The sequence below is a fragment of the Molothrus ater genome, chromosome 24 (genome assembly GCF_012460135.2).
Source record: "Molothrus ater isolate BHLD 08-10-18 breed brown headed cowbird chromosome 24, BPBGC_Mater_1.1, whole genome shotgun sequence".
Taxonomy (NCBI): domain Eukaryota; kingdom Metazoa; phylum Chordata; class Aves; order Passeriformes; family Icteridae; genus Molothrus; species Molothrus ater.
Genome location: NC_050501.2, coordinates 2,835,495 through 2,851,929, shown reverse-complemented (window position 1 = coordinate 2,851,929; position 16,435 = coordinate 2,835,495). Strand labels below are relative to the sequence as shown.

Here is a 16,435-nt window from a genome sequence, read left to right as displayed (position 1 = left end):
CCATTGGTTACATTTTGTTTCTGAAGCCTCTCAGCTTCTCAGGAGAAAAAATCCTAACAAAAGGATTTTTCATAAAATATGTCTGTGACAACTTCCCTCTTGAGATTTGGTGTTAGAGCCAGCTCGTCAGTGCTGGATGTTGAGTCTTCTGTGGTGTAGAGATGGAAGGAGGGGTAATCATTCATTGCCTTGCCCATCCTAGTTCACTGCAGTGGTTTTTCTGTGAGTTGAGAGTCGTGGGTTAAAGGAGTTCTTGCAATACTGAGAGGAATTGAGGGAGCTGAGCATCTTTAGTGGTGCTTAATAAATGTCCTGTAAAGCTCTTAAATTTTTTATAATATAGTATCTGGGTATGAATTATGAAGTACAATGACATATGTCCTGTCAGCTGGCAACTGAACATGATGAGGCTAATGAGCAAAGTGTATATTGAGAATAATTTCCAGAATATCTCTAGCAACTCCCACCCTAGGTTCTGTGTGCTTTGCAGTGCTTTGTTCTTTGGTCTCGTGTTACACACTACAGCCTCAGCCCAAAATGATCTGACACCTCTAGCCAGGAACAAGCTATAGCCTGCAGGTATTTGGGTTAGTGCCAGACACAAGCAGTGCCTGAGAGGAGGACCTAGATGCTCTGAGATGATGAAATTTAAATTTTTGCTAGATTTCTCAATTTTAATTTTTGCTAGAAAATCCCAGAATGAGACTAGATACAGTTCTCTGTGATTGGAGCTGAACAGGTACATGTGAGATCTGATTTAGACCTGGGCCAAGACAAAACAAAAATCATCTTGGAACCAAGGAGAGGGTTGATCTCAGCTGCTGAGAGCTGGGAGGGCAGGACAATCCCCCTGCCTCTAGCAAGGAGGCTGCCCTGCTCTGCTCCTTCAGCACCTGTGAGGGAACAGAGCAAGGGAAGGGAAGGGATCCAGCTTTTCCATAGCTCTGTATATTTACTCCTCACCCTGTTGACATTTTCCTGTGTTCAGTGGCCAGGTGTTGCTGAGGCTCAGTGTGTTCCAGCAGCCTGTCACTTCTCTTCCACATTGGGCTGAAATTCCTGTGTATTCACATCAGCAGCAAGATGACAGAGTTGAATCTGCTGTAATTTGTAGGTGAGCTGTTAACTTATATATGGAATATGACATTTCCTGATGCTCTAGACTTCTTATCCTGACCAATCATTAGTACAGCATATTATGGATAATATGTTACAGATGTGCCACCTCCAGTAAATATCTTGTTCTATGCAGCTCTAACATGTTTGCTAAGTCCCAGGCTGTTCAGGGAGAGGTCTGTCTTAAAAATCTTCAAGCTTTATTTATCAGTAAGGAACTTTGTGAGCACCCTCAGTGTGTTCCACCATCTCTACAACAGGGAAATACTCAGGAAAATTTCTGCATGCAGAGACCGTGCTACTGTTATTACCCTGTGCACATATATTTATTTTGCCTCACACAGACAGTTTATTTGATTTTTAGGAAAACACACACACGTGTCTTTGTCTTGACTCTTTCCCTTTATCTGCTCTGGACTGGGGAGGTTGAGTGTGACAAAAAGGCCCAAAGAGACCAGACTGGGCTACCTGGATGCCTTGCACTAAAACCAGCTTGCTAAATAAGGATCTTGGATCTCACTTTCCTTTCTTTTAATTTTTTCCCCCACCCCTGAGCTAAGGATTCTTGGCAATTTCCATCACATTTGTGTAGGATCCAGCACAAACCTTGGGAAATAGCTTCTGTTTGCTGCAGCAAAAATCACCAGCTCAGTTTTAGCTGAAAACAAATTGCACTTTTCCTGCTCCTGCAGTGGCCAAGCAGTGTTGGGCTGTGATCTTTAGGAGCACAGTACAGACAGAGGATCTGGTGTTAAGGAAGGATAAAAGCATCTAATTGAGACATAAAGGCTGCTCTAACAAGTGAAACTTCTGTGCTGTAGGTGGCTATGGGAAGTCAGGGTGTTGTGAACAGGATCAGTCCAACCCTGAAGAACTGAAGCAAATAACCAAGATGCACCAGTTCTGGCAGAGAAGAGAGAAGAATCCCTTCCTTTGTGTACCCCTGTGCCTGTGGGACAAAGCAGGGGACAAGTCATGCCATCAGCCATTTCAGAGTGATTGAGGAAACCCAGAACAATTAGTCCCTTTATGACCTGTGGTCTGAGTTCAGCACTATCCTTGCAGCCTTACCAGTCTCAAACATCAGCTTTGGTTTTGGTTGCTCTCAACCAGAATTGCCTGGAAGCAGATGGCAGAAGTTTGCAGCTTTCCAAAAGGCAACTAAGCTCTGTCTTCCAGGTTGCATGGGCTGAAGGGGAATCCTGGAAGGGTGTACAGACACCTTGTGCCTTTTTAACTCCCCAGCAATCACCCAGGTCCGAGCTACAATCCTTGTTTTACTCCCCAGCATTCCTGCTCTGGAATCCTGCAGCAAAGTCTGTAGCTGGCATCTCTCCACCCACGGGCCCTGGAGTGGTGAGTGAACCCAGACTGCTTGCTGCAAGTCATTCAAATGTTTGTGTCCTTTGCTGGTGGCCAAGAAAGCTCTGTGGTGTAGCAAGGCACTGACTTGCACACTGCAGCCCTGAGGGTCTTCAGAGAGTTTGTGACACCTTTCTCTGGGGCACAGGAGATTACAAAGGTCCAAATCCCCTCCCTTACAGGTGCTTGGGCAGAGGCTCTGTGGCTGAGCTGACATGGCTGAGCTGCATAGTTAGTGCACCAAAATAAATAGAATAAAATCCAGAGATGTGAATTTAAATCCTGATCTGTTCCCTTCTGAATACAGAGCTGGTTCTAATATTTATGCCAGCTCTCCACAGCTCTCCACAAAGCTGTTGTGCCAAACTTTTCACTAGTGACTCTGCAGCTTTTGAGGAAGCCAACCCCACCTGGCAGATACAATAGGAGAAACATTCTGAAAAGGGTAAAAAATTGGATTTTTAAATAGTATATATATTTTAAAAAATATATAGTATATATATATATATAAATATGGTATATATAAAAATATATATAATATATTAATATACATATATAAATATATATAGTATATATATATTTTTAAGTAGTATATATAACCCAAACCTAATAGTCTATTGCTTTTCATTACTCAGTTCATCTCACCAGGTTCAGAGAGTTGGGGAAGGTGCCCATAATTAGCTCTGTGCACAGCCTTGGCAGAACTCACCACACCACCATCTGAGCACAGCCAGGCAAGGACACTCCAGGGCTGAGCACATGGGTGACATCTTCATTGAAGAACAGTGTTTAAGGGCACAGAATGACAGTGGTGTCACTTTGCAGACAAGATGTGCCACTACCTGCAATATTCACCAAGTGAGGGCAGCCGAAAGGGAGCAGCTGGCTGGGGATGTACCAGGGAACACAGGAGAAACTGGGACACCTTCAGCCACACCCTTGAAACCACTTTCAACATTAAAGGCATCGTTTGCCTCCTGCACTTTCAGACAGGGCAGTTCCAGGCACGGACCCACCCAGTTCAGTGTCACTGCCACCCTTCCCTGACTGGAACACAGGCAGCTCTCACCACTGCTGCACAGGAAGCCTGTTTGGGCAGATTCACAGACGTGACAGGGATGACACAAGGGCTGTTTTCTTACCTGCCTGTTGATACAGAAAGTCCCCTTCTTGTCAGTGATTACTGCAGTAAGGCCACATTGTTTCAGGTCATTTACTGTGTATTTTATGATGAGTTTCCTACATTAAAATGTCAAAAGTGATTGAAACTGCATAAAATTAGTTTTAATCCATCCTTCTTTGGAAAGAGACTTAGCTAAGGAACAGAGAAGTTTCGACAGTAAAAAAAACCCCTAATCTACTGGGCAGTTAAAGCTGTAGTGGAAAAGAACATCACATGAAGTCAGGATCTCTGCTGTCTTGCTCCAGGAACTAGAATCACCACAAGTGACCCCAGTACAACTTTGAAAACTATTTTTCTCTCTCAGTCTATGAATACCATTTTCCTCTTTCAGTTTATGGCACTAAACACTAAGGGCAACAAGTGAACCTTATTTTTTTCTTGTCATCTGCTAGTTCAGTGGAGATAACACCCCTCTAGGACACAGTTTACTTGAAACAAAGTTACCTCTATGTGAACGGATTGCTACACAGGTACCATTTTCCCCCAACTCTTATCACAGCTTTAAAATTATCCCACTAGGCACAAATGGTCATTTCTTCAATACAAATCTAAAAAAAAATAGCTCAATTCTGTGCAGGCCTGCCTACTCAAGAGTGCAGCTTTACTTTGGAAGAAAATGAAGCTTAAAACCAGATAGTGAGGTTGATATGTTTCGTTTTCATTGAACAGTTACTAAGCAAGAAAATGAGACTGAGTAGTTTATTTGATGTTGTTGCAGACCATAATTGTATGGATTTGGATTATGTTGACCAAAAAATACAGTCTTCACGCTGATTTACACCATGATCAGTATTGGCCATGCACATTCAACAACAGCACCAGCTTAGTCATCTTTAAGCTGCTTGATCTTATGCTTATGGCGCTCGATTTCTTTCTGCAGACGCTCAATCTCTTTCTGGTGGTGGTGGATCTCTTCCTCGTGGTGTTTCCGTAAGGCAGAGAGCTGCTCCCGCTCCTTTTCCCTGCAAGAGAGGAGGGCAAGACGTGCAGCCCAGAGGCGGGCCGGGCCCTGCCCCGGGCCCGCGGGGAGCGGCTCGCCAGGCCGGGCCCCCTCACCTGAAGTACCGCTCCTCCTCGGCCGCCTGCTTCTTCCCGAAGGCACCGCCGGCCTCGCGGATGGAGCCGCCGCCGCCGCCGCCCTTCCCAGCGCCTTTCCCCAGCTCGCCCAGCTGCGGGAGAGACGGCGGTGAGCGCGGGAGGACAGAGGGACAGAGCGAGAGAATGACGGGCAGACGGACAGGCAGAGGGACAGAGCGACAAAATGACGGAGGGGCAAAGGGACAGCCCGACGGGCAGAGGGACTGAGGGGCAAAGGGACAGAGGGGAGAACGGACAAAGGGAGGGACAGCCGGAGGGGAGAAGGGGCACTATCGGAACACCCACCTGGTCAGCGCCCGATCCCGAGCTCCAGCGCTGCTGCTGCGCCAGCAGAGCCCCTCGCAGGCCGCCCCGCGCCGCCGCTACCGCCACGGCCGCCATGGCCGCCTGCCCTTGGAGCGCCGGACGGGCCGCCGGGCGGGCCCGCCCAACCGCGCCTGCGCAGCCGCGGCCCCGCCCTCCTCCCGCCCTCAGGGCCCCGCGGCGGGGCGGCCCCTGTGACGTCACAAGGCGGGGTCCCGTGCCCGCGCGCGCCGCGGGGGGGGCGGGGCCTGTCGCTGCGGCGCGCGCCGCGGTCACGTGTGGTGGCGGCGCGGTCACGTGTGGGTGGCGATGGCGGCGGCGGGGCCCGGCGCGGGCGCGGCCGAGGACGCGTTCCTGACCTTCTACAACGAGGTGCGGTACCGCCCGTGCCCCGGGAGCTGCGCGCCGGGAGGAGCCGGGCCGGGCCGGGCTCGGGGGCCGCCGGCGGGCGGGACGGGCCCAGCCGCTATGGGGGCGGGCGGGCGAGCGGCGGGTGCCGGTGGGTGGGTGCTCGGTCCGGCCCTCCCTCAGCCCCGGTGCCGGGAGCCGCGTTCGGCCCTCGGTGCGCTCGCGGTCCCTGTGCGCCGGGCCCCGCTCGGCCTCGCTGTGGGCGAGCTGTCACCGGCAGGGCCTGGGCCCCCTCCCTCCGCCGGGCCCGGTGCTCTGGGCACGGCCTGAACGCGCTCCCTGAGGTGCGTGGGGAGGAGGGAAGGCACGGCTGCAGAGAAGGAACAAACAGAACTGTTCTGCAGTATGTTTTATAGATAAAATGTGATGTTAAAAACACTGTTGGGCTGTAGGAAATGCTAAAAAAATATGCACGTTTGTTTAAATAAAGGTGAACGTTAAATATAAATACATGGTTTGGTTCGGTATGGTACAGTGAAGGGTAAAAACTGAACTAAATAACGTGTGGTTATTAAAAGCGGGCTTGTGTGTTTGCATCAGTGTCACTTAACGTGTTTAAAGGGCTGTACTGCCAACAACGGGTTAAAAGTAATAACGCCGTGGTTTCCAAGGAATCACAGAACTGCTGGAGGTGCATGGGGAGGAGGGAAGGCACGGCTGTGGAGAAGGCCATAGAAGGAACAAACAGAACTGTTCTGCAGTATGTTTTATAGATAAAATGTGATGTTGAAAACACTGTTGAGCTGTAAGAAATGCTAAAAATTATGTGTGGCTATGCTAATATGTGCTGCTAGTGCCTGAAAAAATAACTACAGGCTTGGGGTAAGCAAGGGGAGTTATGAATTGTAGTACAGGATAAGGATGAGCGTATTCAAACAGCGTGAATAAACAGGTAAGGTGTTGTGATGGTCAGCTGATACAGGTCTCTCTGTTCTTCAGGTAAAGCAAATTGAAAAACGAGATTCTGTTTTAACATCAAAAAACCAAATTGACCGGCTGACCCGACCTGGATCTTCATATTTCAACTTGAACCCTTTTGAGGTTAGTTTGAACATTCTGAATTGATGTATGAGCTTTCTGATCCTGAGTATTTATTCCAGTAAAAGACAACATAAGGAAAGAAGAAATTTCTCTGGTACAGATTAGTGTGCAGAAGGTTTGCAGAGGACAGCAGGATGGTGTTTATGTCTTTCTCAGTGTTTGATGGCAGGACAAACTGTATGTTGTCACATTTCCCTCAATACAACAGCACTGGAAGATTTGGCTGGGTACTTTCTGAACAGGAAGGTAGCTGAGCTTGGCAGGTTCTGGTCATTGCTCTCTTAATTCAGCATTTATAGCTGTGTGTTTTATTTTGGGTGTTCATCCCTCTGAACTTGGACAGTGGATAGAGTAAGAAAAGGTCTTTCAGTGGTCACACCAGTGAGTAGTCTCTGAGGAACCATTGGGTAATGGATAATGCCCTTGCACTTTATAGTGTTTGATTCCAGCTGCAGTCAGTTATGAAGTCTTAATAAGTAGGAAAGCCTGAGGAAGGCAGTAAATAAACAATAAACAATAATAAACAATACTGTGTTCATCTGGAGTTGGCTTTCCCTGGGTGTGTTCCTTCCTGGTGTCATCTTCACTGCCTTTTTCAAGCCTCAGGTGCTTTTTGTAGTCCCAGTTCAGGGCTGGTCATCCAGATGAGTCAGCAGATTCACTTTGACAATTATCAGTTTTGTATAGGTCTTAGTACTTAAAGAGTAAATTAAGAAAGCTGTTTCAGAGTAGATTGTAGCTTTCCTGTGGGAGAATGGTTGTTTTATTTACAGATTCTTGGAGTCAGACCAGCATCTGCTCACTTGTTGCTTAAATCTTACATTCAGTAAATTAATTCACAAAAGATTTCCTAAACTCTGCCACACCTGCAAAGATCAATAAACAAGTGGTGTCACTCGTGGAAACCAAACAGTAAAACTCTACTGTCTTCTTTCAAAATGATAAAATTAATAAATTTTTATAAAGAAGTTATAAAACTTCTTTATAAAAATTCTGAGTGGCCTGGCATTGTCCCCAAGGCACCACATGCTTTTGTTTCTGTCAGACTGAGCATTGCTGCAGGACTGGTTGAAGGTTCAGACCCATTTATGGATCATAGCTGTCTACACAAGAGTTGAACATAGAAAGGACACTAGCCAGAGGAATCTAGCACTGCTAAAAGTAGTGTCACAAATGTCAGAAAGATTGTTACATGTTTCTGGTTTACTGGGTGAAAATTCATGTCGTCGTGGGGTGAGCTTTCTGGTGTGTGTCTGTTTGCCAGTGAACCAAGTGGCACAGAATCACTGAATGGGCTGGCTTGAAAAGCACCCATCAGGATCATTGGATCCAAGCCCTGTCCCTGCACAGACCCCCCAGCAACCCCACCCTGGGCTGGAAGGACCCCAGAGGATCATCCAAGCCAACCCCTGTCCCTGCACAGACCCCCCAACAACCCCACCCCAAAGCCAAGCCCTGCCCAGAGCCCCCAGCAAGCCCAGCCTGGGCATCCCTGGAGCTCTGGCAGCCTCGGGGCCGTGCCCATTCCCTGGGCAGCCTGGGCAGTGCCCAGCACCCTCTGGGGGAAGAGCCTTGCCCTGAGCTCCAACTTCAACCTCCCCTGACTCAGTTTCATGCAGTTTCCTCCTGTCCTGTCCCTGGCCATGAGAGAAGAGCTCAGTACCTGCCCCTGAGCTGCCCCTTGGAAGGATGTTTGGGTGTAATGAGTTCTCCCCTCAGGCTGAACCAACCAAGTGACTTCAGACACTCCTCATGAGAGTGTTAGAGCTTGCTGACAGGAACATGAAACATGGAGAGCAGCATCAAACTTGCTCTGCTTTCATGGTCTCTTTTAGGTGCTGCAGATGGATCCTGAAGCCACAGATGAAGAGATAAAGAAAAGATTCCGACAGGTATTCAGCTTTCATGGAGGGGAAGTAGAATTGCTGTAGAGATTGTGTGGGCACAAGAAAAATGGTACTAAAGCTGTATCTGGGTAGAGGGGTGTCTATTTTTGGCAGAAATGCATAGAGCAGTGCTTGTATCAACACGAGGAGAGCTGCAGCACTGTCCCTGGTCCAAGCAGGATTGGCTGCTTTGCCTGTGCCATGTGTGATTGCCAGCTAATATAGCCATGTATGATCAGCCTCTTGAGCTTCAGTTCTAAAGGAAGATCAAAAAGTATTTTTCTCAAATATATGGACTTGGATCCAGATTTTCTCTGAGGTTTCTTTAAGAATTTTCATGGTCATTTTTAGTAGCTTGGTTACCCGATAAAGAGGCAGCCCTGCTTCCTGGCAGGTCTGAAACACAGGAACACCCCAGCCTGCCTCTGCTGACAGACCTGCAGGAAAAGGTTTCAGTTTAATCAGTGCATACAGCAAAGAAACAAGTGTTTGGGGGGCTGCAGCCTCCAGCTGCATTGATGGTGTGAGTGTCTGTAGACAGGAAGATGCTGTGGGGGCAGAGGAACAGGATATGGGGTCCTCCTCTGTGTGGGAAGTGAGAGGGATAATAACTTTTGGTCTGTTGTTGGCTTCTCACTCCTACAAGACAATAAAGTATGACATTCTCAGCTTTGGGCTGGTAAAACAGTATGGGATATGTTTTGAATTCAGGGTAATGAAAGGAAAAATGTGCATGGAATTGTGCATTGAAGAAATCAAACACCCAAGTGCAGAAATCAAACACCCAAGTGCAGAACGTGGAACAGTCAACAAAGGGGAAAAAGGCACTGGCTGAAGGCAAACTGTTCAGGACTAAAGGCAAACCTTTTCCTGGGAGCTACAAACTGGCAGCTGAACAGTTCCAAAAGTAGTTATTTTGTATTCTTTAACACTAAAGCAGTTTCAGCTGCTGCTCTGTACCACAATGGCAAAAATAAAAGGTCTATAAATAAATTTAAAAGAGGCCATATGGAAAGTTTTGAATAACTTTCTGAAAGGGGAATGTGGAGGCTGTGGTTTCCAGCCCAGTTAAAGTTCCCCTCAGGATGGTAGTGATCTATCTCAGAGTACAGGCAGGAGTTTTCTTAACTTTCAGTAAAGCAGCCTAAGAAAAAATGACCACTCTTAAACAGTTTGGTATTTGGACAGCCTTGGGCATGCTGGAGAACTTCTTGAGAGACTTTGGTTGAGGATAATTTTTATGTTTGTTTCTTGTCAAGACCAAGGATAAAATCTTTGTTGGCCAAGGGGTTCATATCAGCTGAGGGGTGTTAAATTGTTCCTCTCATCACAGGCTGCAGCTTTTCTTGGACAGCCTGTTTGTTACCAGGATTGTTTGTTCTTTCAGCTTGTACTGGCACACACTTCTGCATGTTGTCAGCTGGTTTGTCCATGTACAAATGAATGTGATCTCTTTGGATTCTTTCTATTTCCCTTCTCTCAAAAAACTCTGAAATACTCTTCATGTTTTACCATGCTCTTGATAGTAATATCCTTTTTCTTGCAGCTGTCAATATTGGTGCACCCAGACAAAAACCAAGATGATGCAGATAGAGCCCAGAAGGCATTTGAAGGTAACACTCTTTCTCTGCCTGCAGTGTTAGCAGTGTCAGCTTTTCTGGTGCTAAAAATTCCTTAGGGTGGAGGGGACGGAAAGGCTGCAGAGGTGCTTTAGCTGGGGTAAATGAAGACAGCTGTGGCAGCAGCAGCTGTGTGAGGTGGTGGCATTTCAGCAGGTGGCACTAGGTGGCAACAATGCCATTGTCATGTCACCACAGGGACAGACATCTTCAGGGGGGTGTGGGATTGTTCAAGAAAAACTGTTTAAGCTGTGCATTAGATTTTATTCAAAGACCATAGGACAGAAGTAGAGTGATGGTTTTAGGTGTGTGCTGTGTAGGCAGGAAATCACAGGAAGGTGTTCATGCCCATAACTACAGCTGGGAGGAATGGTGCTTTCACCTGCTCCCTCCAGAAGGTACCACACAGTTCCTGCCATTACTGTATCCCAAAACTCATTCAACTAATCATATTATCACTTTCCTAGATGTATTTAATAAAAAAGAAAATTAAACCAACTAACAGACTGCCAAACAAATGACTTGCACAAATTCTAGAAGCAAAATTAGTAATGCCAACAAGTGGCAGTCTTGTGATGCCTTGTGAACATGACTACTGGTGCTATTAATATTGATGTTTTTTGTTAGCTGTAGATAAAGCTTACAAGCTGCTGCTAGATCAGGAGCAAAAGAAGAGAGCCTTGGATGTGATACAGGCAGGAAAAGAATATGTGGAACACACTGTGAGTATTCTATGGGAACATCCAGAGTTGGGGGTGAGTGGTAATCAATCATTCGTTTTCAGTCATTCATATTTTGCTTTTTGCTACACTTGCTTCATGTTTAGGTCACTAAGCTGAGCAAAGCTCATAATGGCACTGTGCAGGTGGGCTCCAGGCTCTTCACAGCAGAGCAAGCCTGCTGTGTCCAGGACTGCTGTTGAGCTCAGTGCAAGATAATTCAGTGAAATTCAGTACTTGAAATAATCAGGTCAGACCACGTGATCTGACCTAAATATTTTTTTCCAAGTCTGTGAATGAATGATGCAGTTCAGATATGTGTAGGTGGAAGAGAATAGGTGGTGACAGCAGGAGACTGGGAAGTTTGGAGGATATTGACCTATAAGATAAGAAAAGGAGCTTGGATTGCATTGGCCAAGAAGTTAGAGTGATGTGGGTGGATTAAAACACAGAAAGCTTGAGGAAGCAGATGATATGGGAGAGCTCAGATACTCTTAACACAAGGAACACTTGATGTTCTCTTTGTTGTTAGTCACTTGAATATCATGAAGCAAAATAAACTTAGTGCTGGTTTGGATGGTGTATATTGAATAAGAATACATTCAATATATATATCAAAAAAACAGAAGGGATTATGTTGGAGGAATATTATCCAACACAGTATTTTTAATTATGACAGTTCATGTGATAGTAATCTTGTACATGTTTGGGCCTAGGAGGGTTTGGTGTAAAACAAAACATCAATCAAGAACAGAGTACTTTCTGTACATTGGAACAGAGATGCAGAACCACTTGGACAAAATTATGTAAGCCCTATAAAATTTTTAAAGCTCTTATTTTTGTTCTTAATCATTAGGTGAAAGAAAAAAAGAAGCAGCTGAAGAAGGATGGAAAACCTCCCACTGTAGAGGAGGATGATCCTGAAGTTGTAAGTCATCCTATGTGCAGAGAAACTGGAGAGTACAAAATGTGTTCTGAGGAATTAAGATTGAAAGCCAGTACAGAAGTATTTATTAGGCTTGCTAATGCTGTAAACCCTTACATTTACAGAAGAACAAATTCTGTAACAATCCAAGACTTAACCCAAAAAGAAGAGAATTTGAAGTGAACAGTTCTGTTTAGGCACAGCTTCATGAATACCAATTAAAATGAGACTAATATGAGGTTAATATGCAGTTGTTTCCTGGTGCCAGGGCCAGAATTTAATCAGCAGTGGTTTATACCTTTCTGTGTGCTGCTGCTACTGTCAGGGCAGGATAGGGGTCATGTGGGCACACCTGTGGTTTGCTTTCTTTTTAGCTTCATACACTTGTATGTAAACCAGACTTTAACTGTGTTCCCAGGCATTATTTTAAGACTGGATTTGTGTTTTACAGTTCAAACAAGCTGTATACAAACAGACAATGAAGCTCTTTGCTGAACTGGAAATTAAGAGGAAAGAAAGAGAAGCGAAAGAAATGCATGAAAGGTATAAATGACATTCCACTTGTGCAGTCCAGGCTCTTCTTCCACCTCATGCTTCCTCAGAGAAGATACAGGATCAGAGAGTCTTGGAATAGTCTGAATTGGAATGAACCTCTGGAGATCATCTGGTCTGACCTCCTGCTACCAGCAGGGCCTTGGATTACACTAACAAGGGTCCTGTCAAGCTGATTGCCAATAATGTGGATTCTGCCACATCTCTGGTAGCCTGTGGGTTGTAGAACCCTGTGCTTGAGAAAAGCACACAGGAAATTTGTCCTTCTGTGCTGAAGATGTCAATATATTTTGTATAATTGTATTTAATTGTATTATCTTATGTGTACACATGGAGGCCAGCCACAACAGTGAAATGGTGACACGATTCTGCATGCTATTAGCTTGCTAAGGATTGATTTTTAATTTTATTTAAATGCCAGAAATACTCTGTGGCATGTGTGATCCTGAACTATTTTAGGTGATTTGATCACGTGCTCACTGTGAGTGCACTTCCTGCAGCAGGGTCTGTGCTGGTCAGTGAGGTGGGAGATGGCTGCAGGACATTGCTTTTGATTACAGGTGAAAAGTAGGGAGTTAAAAGTTTAATTTGTACTTTGCATGCTGAAGTGCTTATTAACTTCTCAGAACGTGTACCCTCAGTAGTTTTAGAGAGTTACATTAGTGTGGTCTCCAGCTTCTTGGATGAAGAAGTCCAGCTTGTTTTGCTGAGCAAGAGAAGCCAAATCCTTGATTATCAGTTGTCAATTGTCAGCTTGCTATCAGTGGGGCCAAACCATCTTCCCTGCTCACTGCTCTTCCAAATTTGAAACTATATTTGAAACTATATTTGCTGTGCTATCTTAGGTATGCATATTTATCTCTTCTGTAATCTGCCAAATAATTAGAGGAGCTTTCCAAGATGATTTGAAAATATTACCTTGCTTTCTGAAGTGGATGCTTGTGGGTTCATAACTTTTGTGCTTTCCCTTCTAGGAAGCGGCAGAGGGAAGAGGAAATTGAAGCACAGGAGAAAGCCAAACGAGAACGAGAATGGCAGAAGAACTTTGAGGTATTCAGCACTTGAACTTACAGAATTGGCCCCAGCAATTCTTGTCCATGTTGCAGGGACTGCCCCTAGAGAGATGAGAAACATTTTGTATGCAAGTCTGTAACATGATTTAATAGATCTGCACCAGCCTGGGGTTTGTTCATGTGTGTGGAGAAGAGCCCATCAATAGGGCTTTGGTATCACCCATGCAGAAACAGGTCTGGTAAATTGAGGTATTCTATTTTTTCATCTCTGTCAGCAGTTCATTCTTATTTTTAGTTGTAAAATAGAATTGCTGCTTAACCCAGGTCACTGGTGACCATTAAAAATAACCTGGGAAGTGTTTGTGTGGACTGCTGTGGTACTTTCCAGTCTGGTTGCCCCAGCATCCAGATCCCTGCTAGTGCTGGGCCCTCTCCCATCCTGCCAGGGGAAAGGGGGCAGGGAAGCAGGCAGCTGCTCATCTGCAGCTCTGGTACTGCACAGATGGGCCTGGAGTGGATGGATCACATCCTGTGAAGTAGATAATTCCTGGACTGCTCTGTCCTGCTGTGAAATCTTCAGCCTGTAGAGATCATAGGTTTGCTTTGTAGGGAGATTTGGGGGTTTAGGGACTTTTTTGTGGGTTTTGTTTTTTGATTTGTTTTCTGTTTTGATTTTTTTTTTCCTCCTCAGGAAAGGTTTTTGCTTCTTAGCAGGTAGGGCAGGGAGAGGAGAGAAGTGCACCAGAGGCCTTTTTGTCTCATTGTGTCAATGTGATGAGACTTTGAGCAAGAAGCATGAGAGGAGGCAGCAGTACATTTCCCTTCCCTGTTCTTCCTGTAGCACCAGGAGAGGGAGGAGCTGAGGCACAGAAGGGACATGGCTCATTCTGGGCTGACAGATCAGGAACATCCATTTGAGAGCTTTCTTGTTTCCTTTGAGGATTCTGTAGAGAGTAAGGACTGCCCAGCCCAATCTGGTGAATTCTGAACCAAGAATCCAGCCCAGTACTTCTACTGGTGTGTGTCAGCTCACTTGTAGTTCCACTGTACTGTGCTGCTCTGGCTCTTCCCAGTGTCCTTGTGTCCTGCCTGTCAGGAGCTGCATGCTGGATAAGGAAGTGCCACTGATCTCCTGAACTATGTACTCCTGTGCTTTGCTTATTGCACTTGTTAACTCACCTGCTCCTCCCTGTTGTTCCCAGGAAAGTCGGGATGGCCGTGTTGACAGCTGGAGAAATTTCCAGGCAAATACAAAGGGGAAGAAAGAAAAGAAAAACAGGACCTTCCTGAGACCTCCCAAAGTAAAAATGGAGCAGCGTGAATGATCCTGGAAGCACTGCCCAAGTGCAGCTCCTCAGTCCCTTCTCTGCTTTTAAGGACTCATTGGCACCTAGAGTAAGATTTGCTTTTTAGTAGACTGTTTGTTTCCAGTACAATTAATTATCAGTCCAAGTATTTTTTGTACTCTGTCTGTTTGAAATAGGGCCAGAGAATGACCCCAGCCAGGGCCCTGCTCCACGTAGAACTCTTGGCTTAGGAGAGTCCCTGCCATTCCTGCTGTCCCGTGTGTCTGCTGCCCTGTAACTCAGTGTTTTGTACTTCACACAGACTGTGCTGTTTCACCACTTCTGTTTCTAGTTTGAGAGCTGAACAGAATATTGGAGATGCATCCAAACCTTTCCAGGCACCATCTTTCTCAGCGAGTTCAGCTTGGGAAAGATCTGGACTGACTCTGGGAAAATCCTTCCAGCACTGTGCAGTGCAGCTGGCCTGCAGTTGAATCCTGCAGCTCCTCACTGCATTGAGTGGTGCTTGGAAGGAACCTGCTCCCAAAATCTGATTTCCAGACTAAAATCCCAGCTCTCAGGCTTAGACTTCTGTTAATCTCAGACCAGCTGGTCACTTCCTATAAAGGAAAATAACTTCTCTTGATTAATAGTTAAGCTGCAATGGTCTGTATGTAAAATAAATTTTTACCCAAATTATCGTTTTTTTTCCTTGGAATTATTAAAAAATGCAATAGCAAGAGTGTGAGTGGAGTGCTGTCAGTGCTGAGATGCTGCTGCTCTTCAGCATGAGCCTGTTCTCCAGGCTCAGACTGTGGTGCCAGCTCTCTGCCTTTCCAGTTCTCCACATCCCTTTTAAGCTGTTCCAAGTGCAGTGTCACCAGCCTGGAGGCAGAGGGGACATTAACTGTCCTCATTCTCTGGCTGTGCTCCTGGCAGAGCCTGGCTGCCTTAATCCCAGCCTGGCTGGGAAAGGCCATAGTTCATCTTGGCTGTTGGGCTGGGAAGTTGGGATGTTTGCTGCAGCTCTGCAGTTGGGGGCCTGGGGAGCTCCAGGCCTTGCAGCCAGCCAGTTCCTTCTGGCAGCAGTGCTTTGTGCACTGTTGGGTTGTGACTGTCTAGTCCTTCAGGACTGTCTTAAAAGCCTCACATTTCCTTTCCTGCCAAAATAAGAGCCAGTTGTTACCAACAAGGAAACCCCAACAACATTTCTTTGTTAAACAGCCCATGGGGTGTAAAGGGAGCAGACAGAAAAACATGTGATTTCTTGTTCTAAGTGACTCAGGTGGATGTTGTGCCCATGACCTGAGCAATGGCAGTGCCACAGAATATGTTGGGGGAGCCCCCATGTGGAATCTGGGCAGAGCAGTGCCAGTGGCAGCAGGAAGGAGTGGGTCCCCCATGTCCCTGACCACCCTTTCCTCCCAGGCTGAAGGAGCACAAGGACCAAGGGGGGCTTATAGTACTGCAGAAGGGGTACAGGAATGAGCTGCCCCTGCCTGAAGTATTTTCTGGCTGATGTTTTGTGATTTGGGGATTCCCAGAGCAGAGCAGTGCCCTTCCTGGTACTTTGCCTGATGAATCTTCACCCATCATGGAAGCCTGGAACAAGTACTCACTGTGCTGCCTCCTGACCCCGGGATCTGGAAGGAAATGAGGAGCCCAGAGGACAGATCTGCTGAGGGTACTGGGACCACCTCTGCACCCCTGGCCCAGCCAGGGAGTGCTCCTGACCTGGAGCTGCTCAGGGCTGGGTTACCCCATCTCTGGCCTGTGAGGCACCAGGTGCCACAGGAGGGTGACAAAAGCCCCTCACCATCAGTGGAGCCTCAGCTGTGTCACGTCTGCTGCCTGCCCCAGGAAGGACCACAGGAACTGGTGTCAAGCCCCAGAGTGCAGCCAGGGCACGGCTAAGCAGGTCACA

General features: G+C 46.4%; 2 protein-coding genes across 2 annotated transcripts; one reads left to right on the top strand and one right to left on the bottom strand.

The window, feature by feature from the left end:
• Window positions 1-4,346: 4,346 nt before the first annotated feature.
• Window positions 4,347-5,182, bottom strand: ATP5IF1 (ATP synthase inhibitory factor subunit 1). The gene is made up of 3 exons (XM_036397282.2): window positions 5,045-5,182; window positions 4,718-4,830; window positions 4,347-4,623 (listed from the first exon to the last, which is right to left on the bottom strand). The coding sequence occupies exons 1-3, from the start codon at window positions 5,138-5,140 to the stop codon at window positions 4,485-4,487; spliced, it is 348 nt and encodes a 115-aa protein (XP_036253175.1). The 5' UTR covers window positions 5,141-5,182; the 3' UTR covers window positions 4,347-4,484.
• Window positions 5,183-5,310: 128 nt separating this feature from the next.
• DNAJC8 (DnaJ heat shock protein family (Hsp40) member C8) lies at window positions 5,311-15,210 on the top strand. The gene is made up of 9 exons (XM_036397214.2): window positions 5,311-5,434; window positions 6,410-6,511; window positions 8,347-8,403; window positions 9,944-10,010; window positions 10,644-10,738; window positions 11,592-11,663; window positions 12,112-12,203; window positions 13,187-13,262; window positions 14,428-15,210. The coding sequence occupies exons 1-9, from the start codon at window positions 5,372-5,374 to the stop codon at window positions 14,548-14,550; spliced, it is 747 nt and encodes a 248-aa protein (XP_036253107.1). The 5' UTR covers window positions 5,311-5,371; the 3' UTR covers window positions 14,551-15,210.
• Window positions 15,211-16,435: the final 1,225 nt, after the last annotated feature.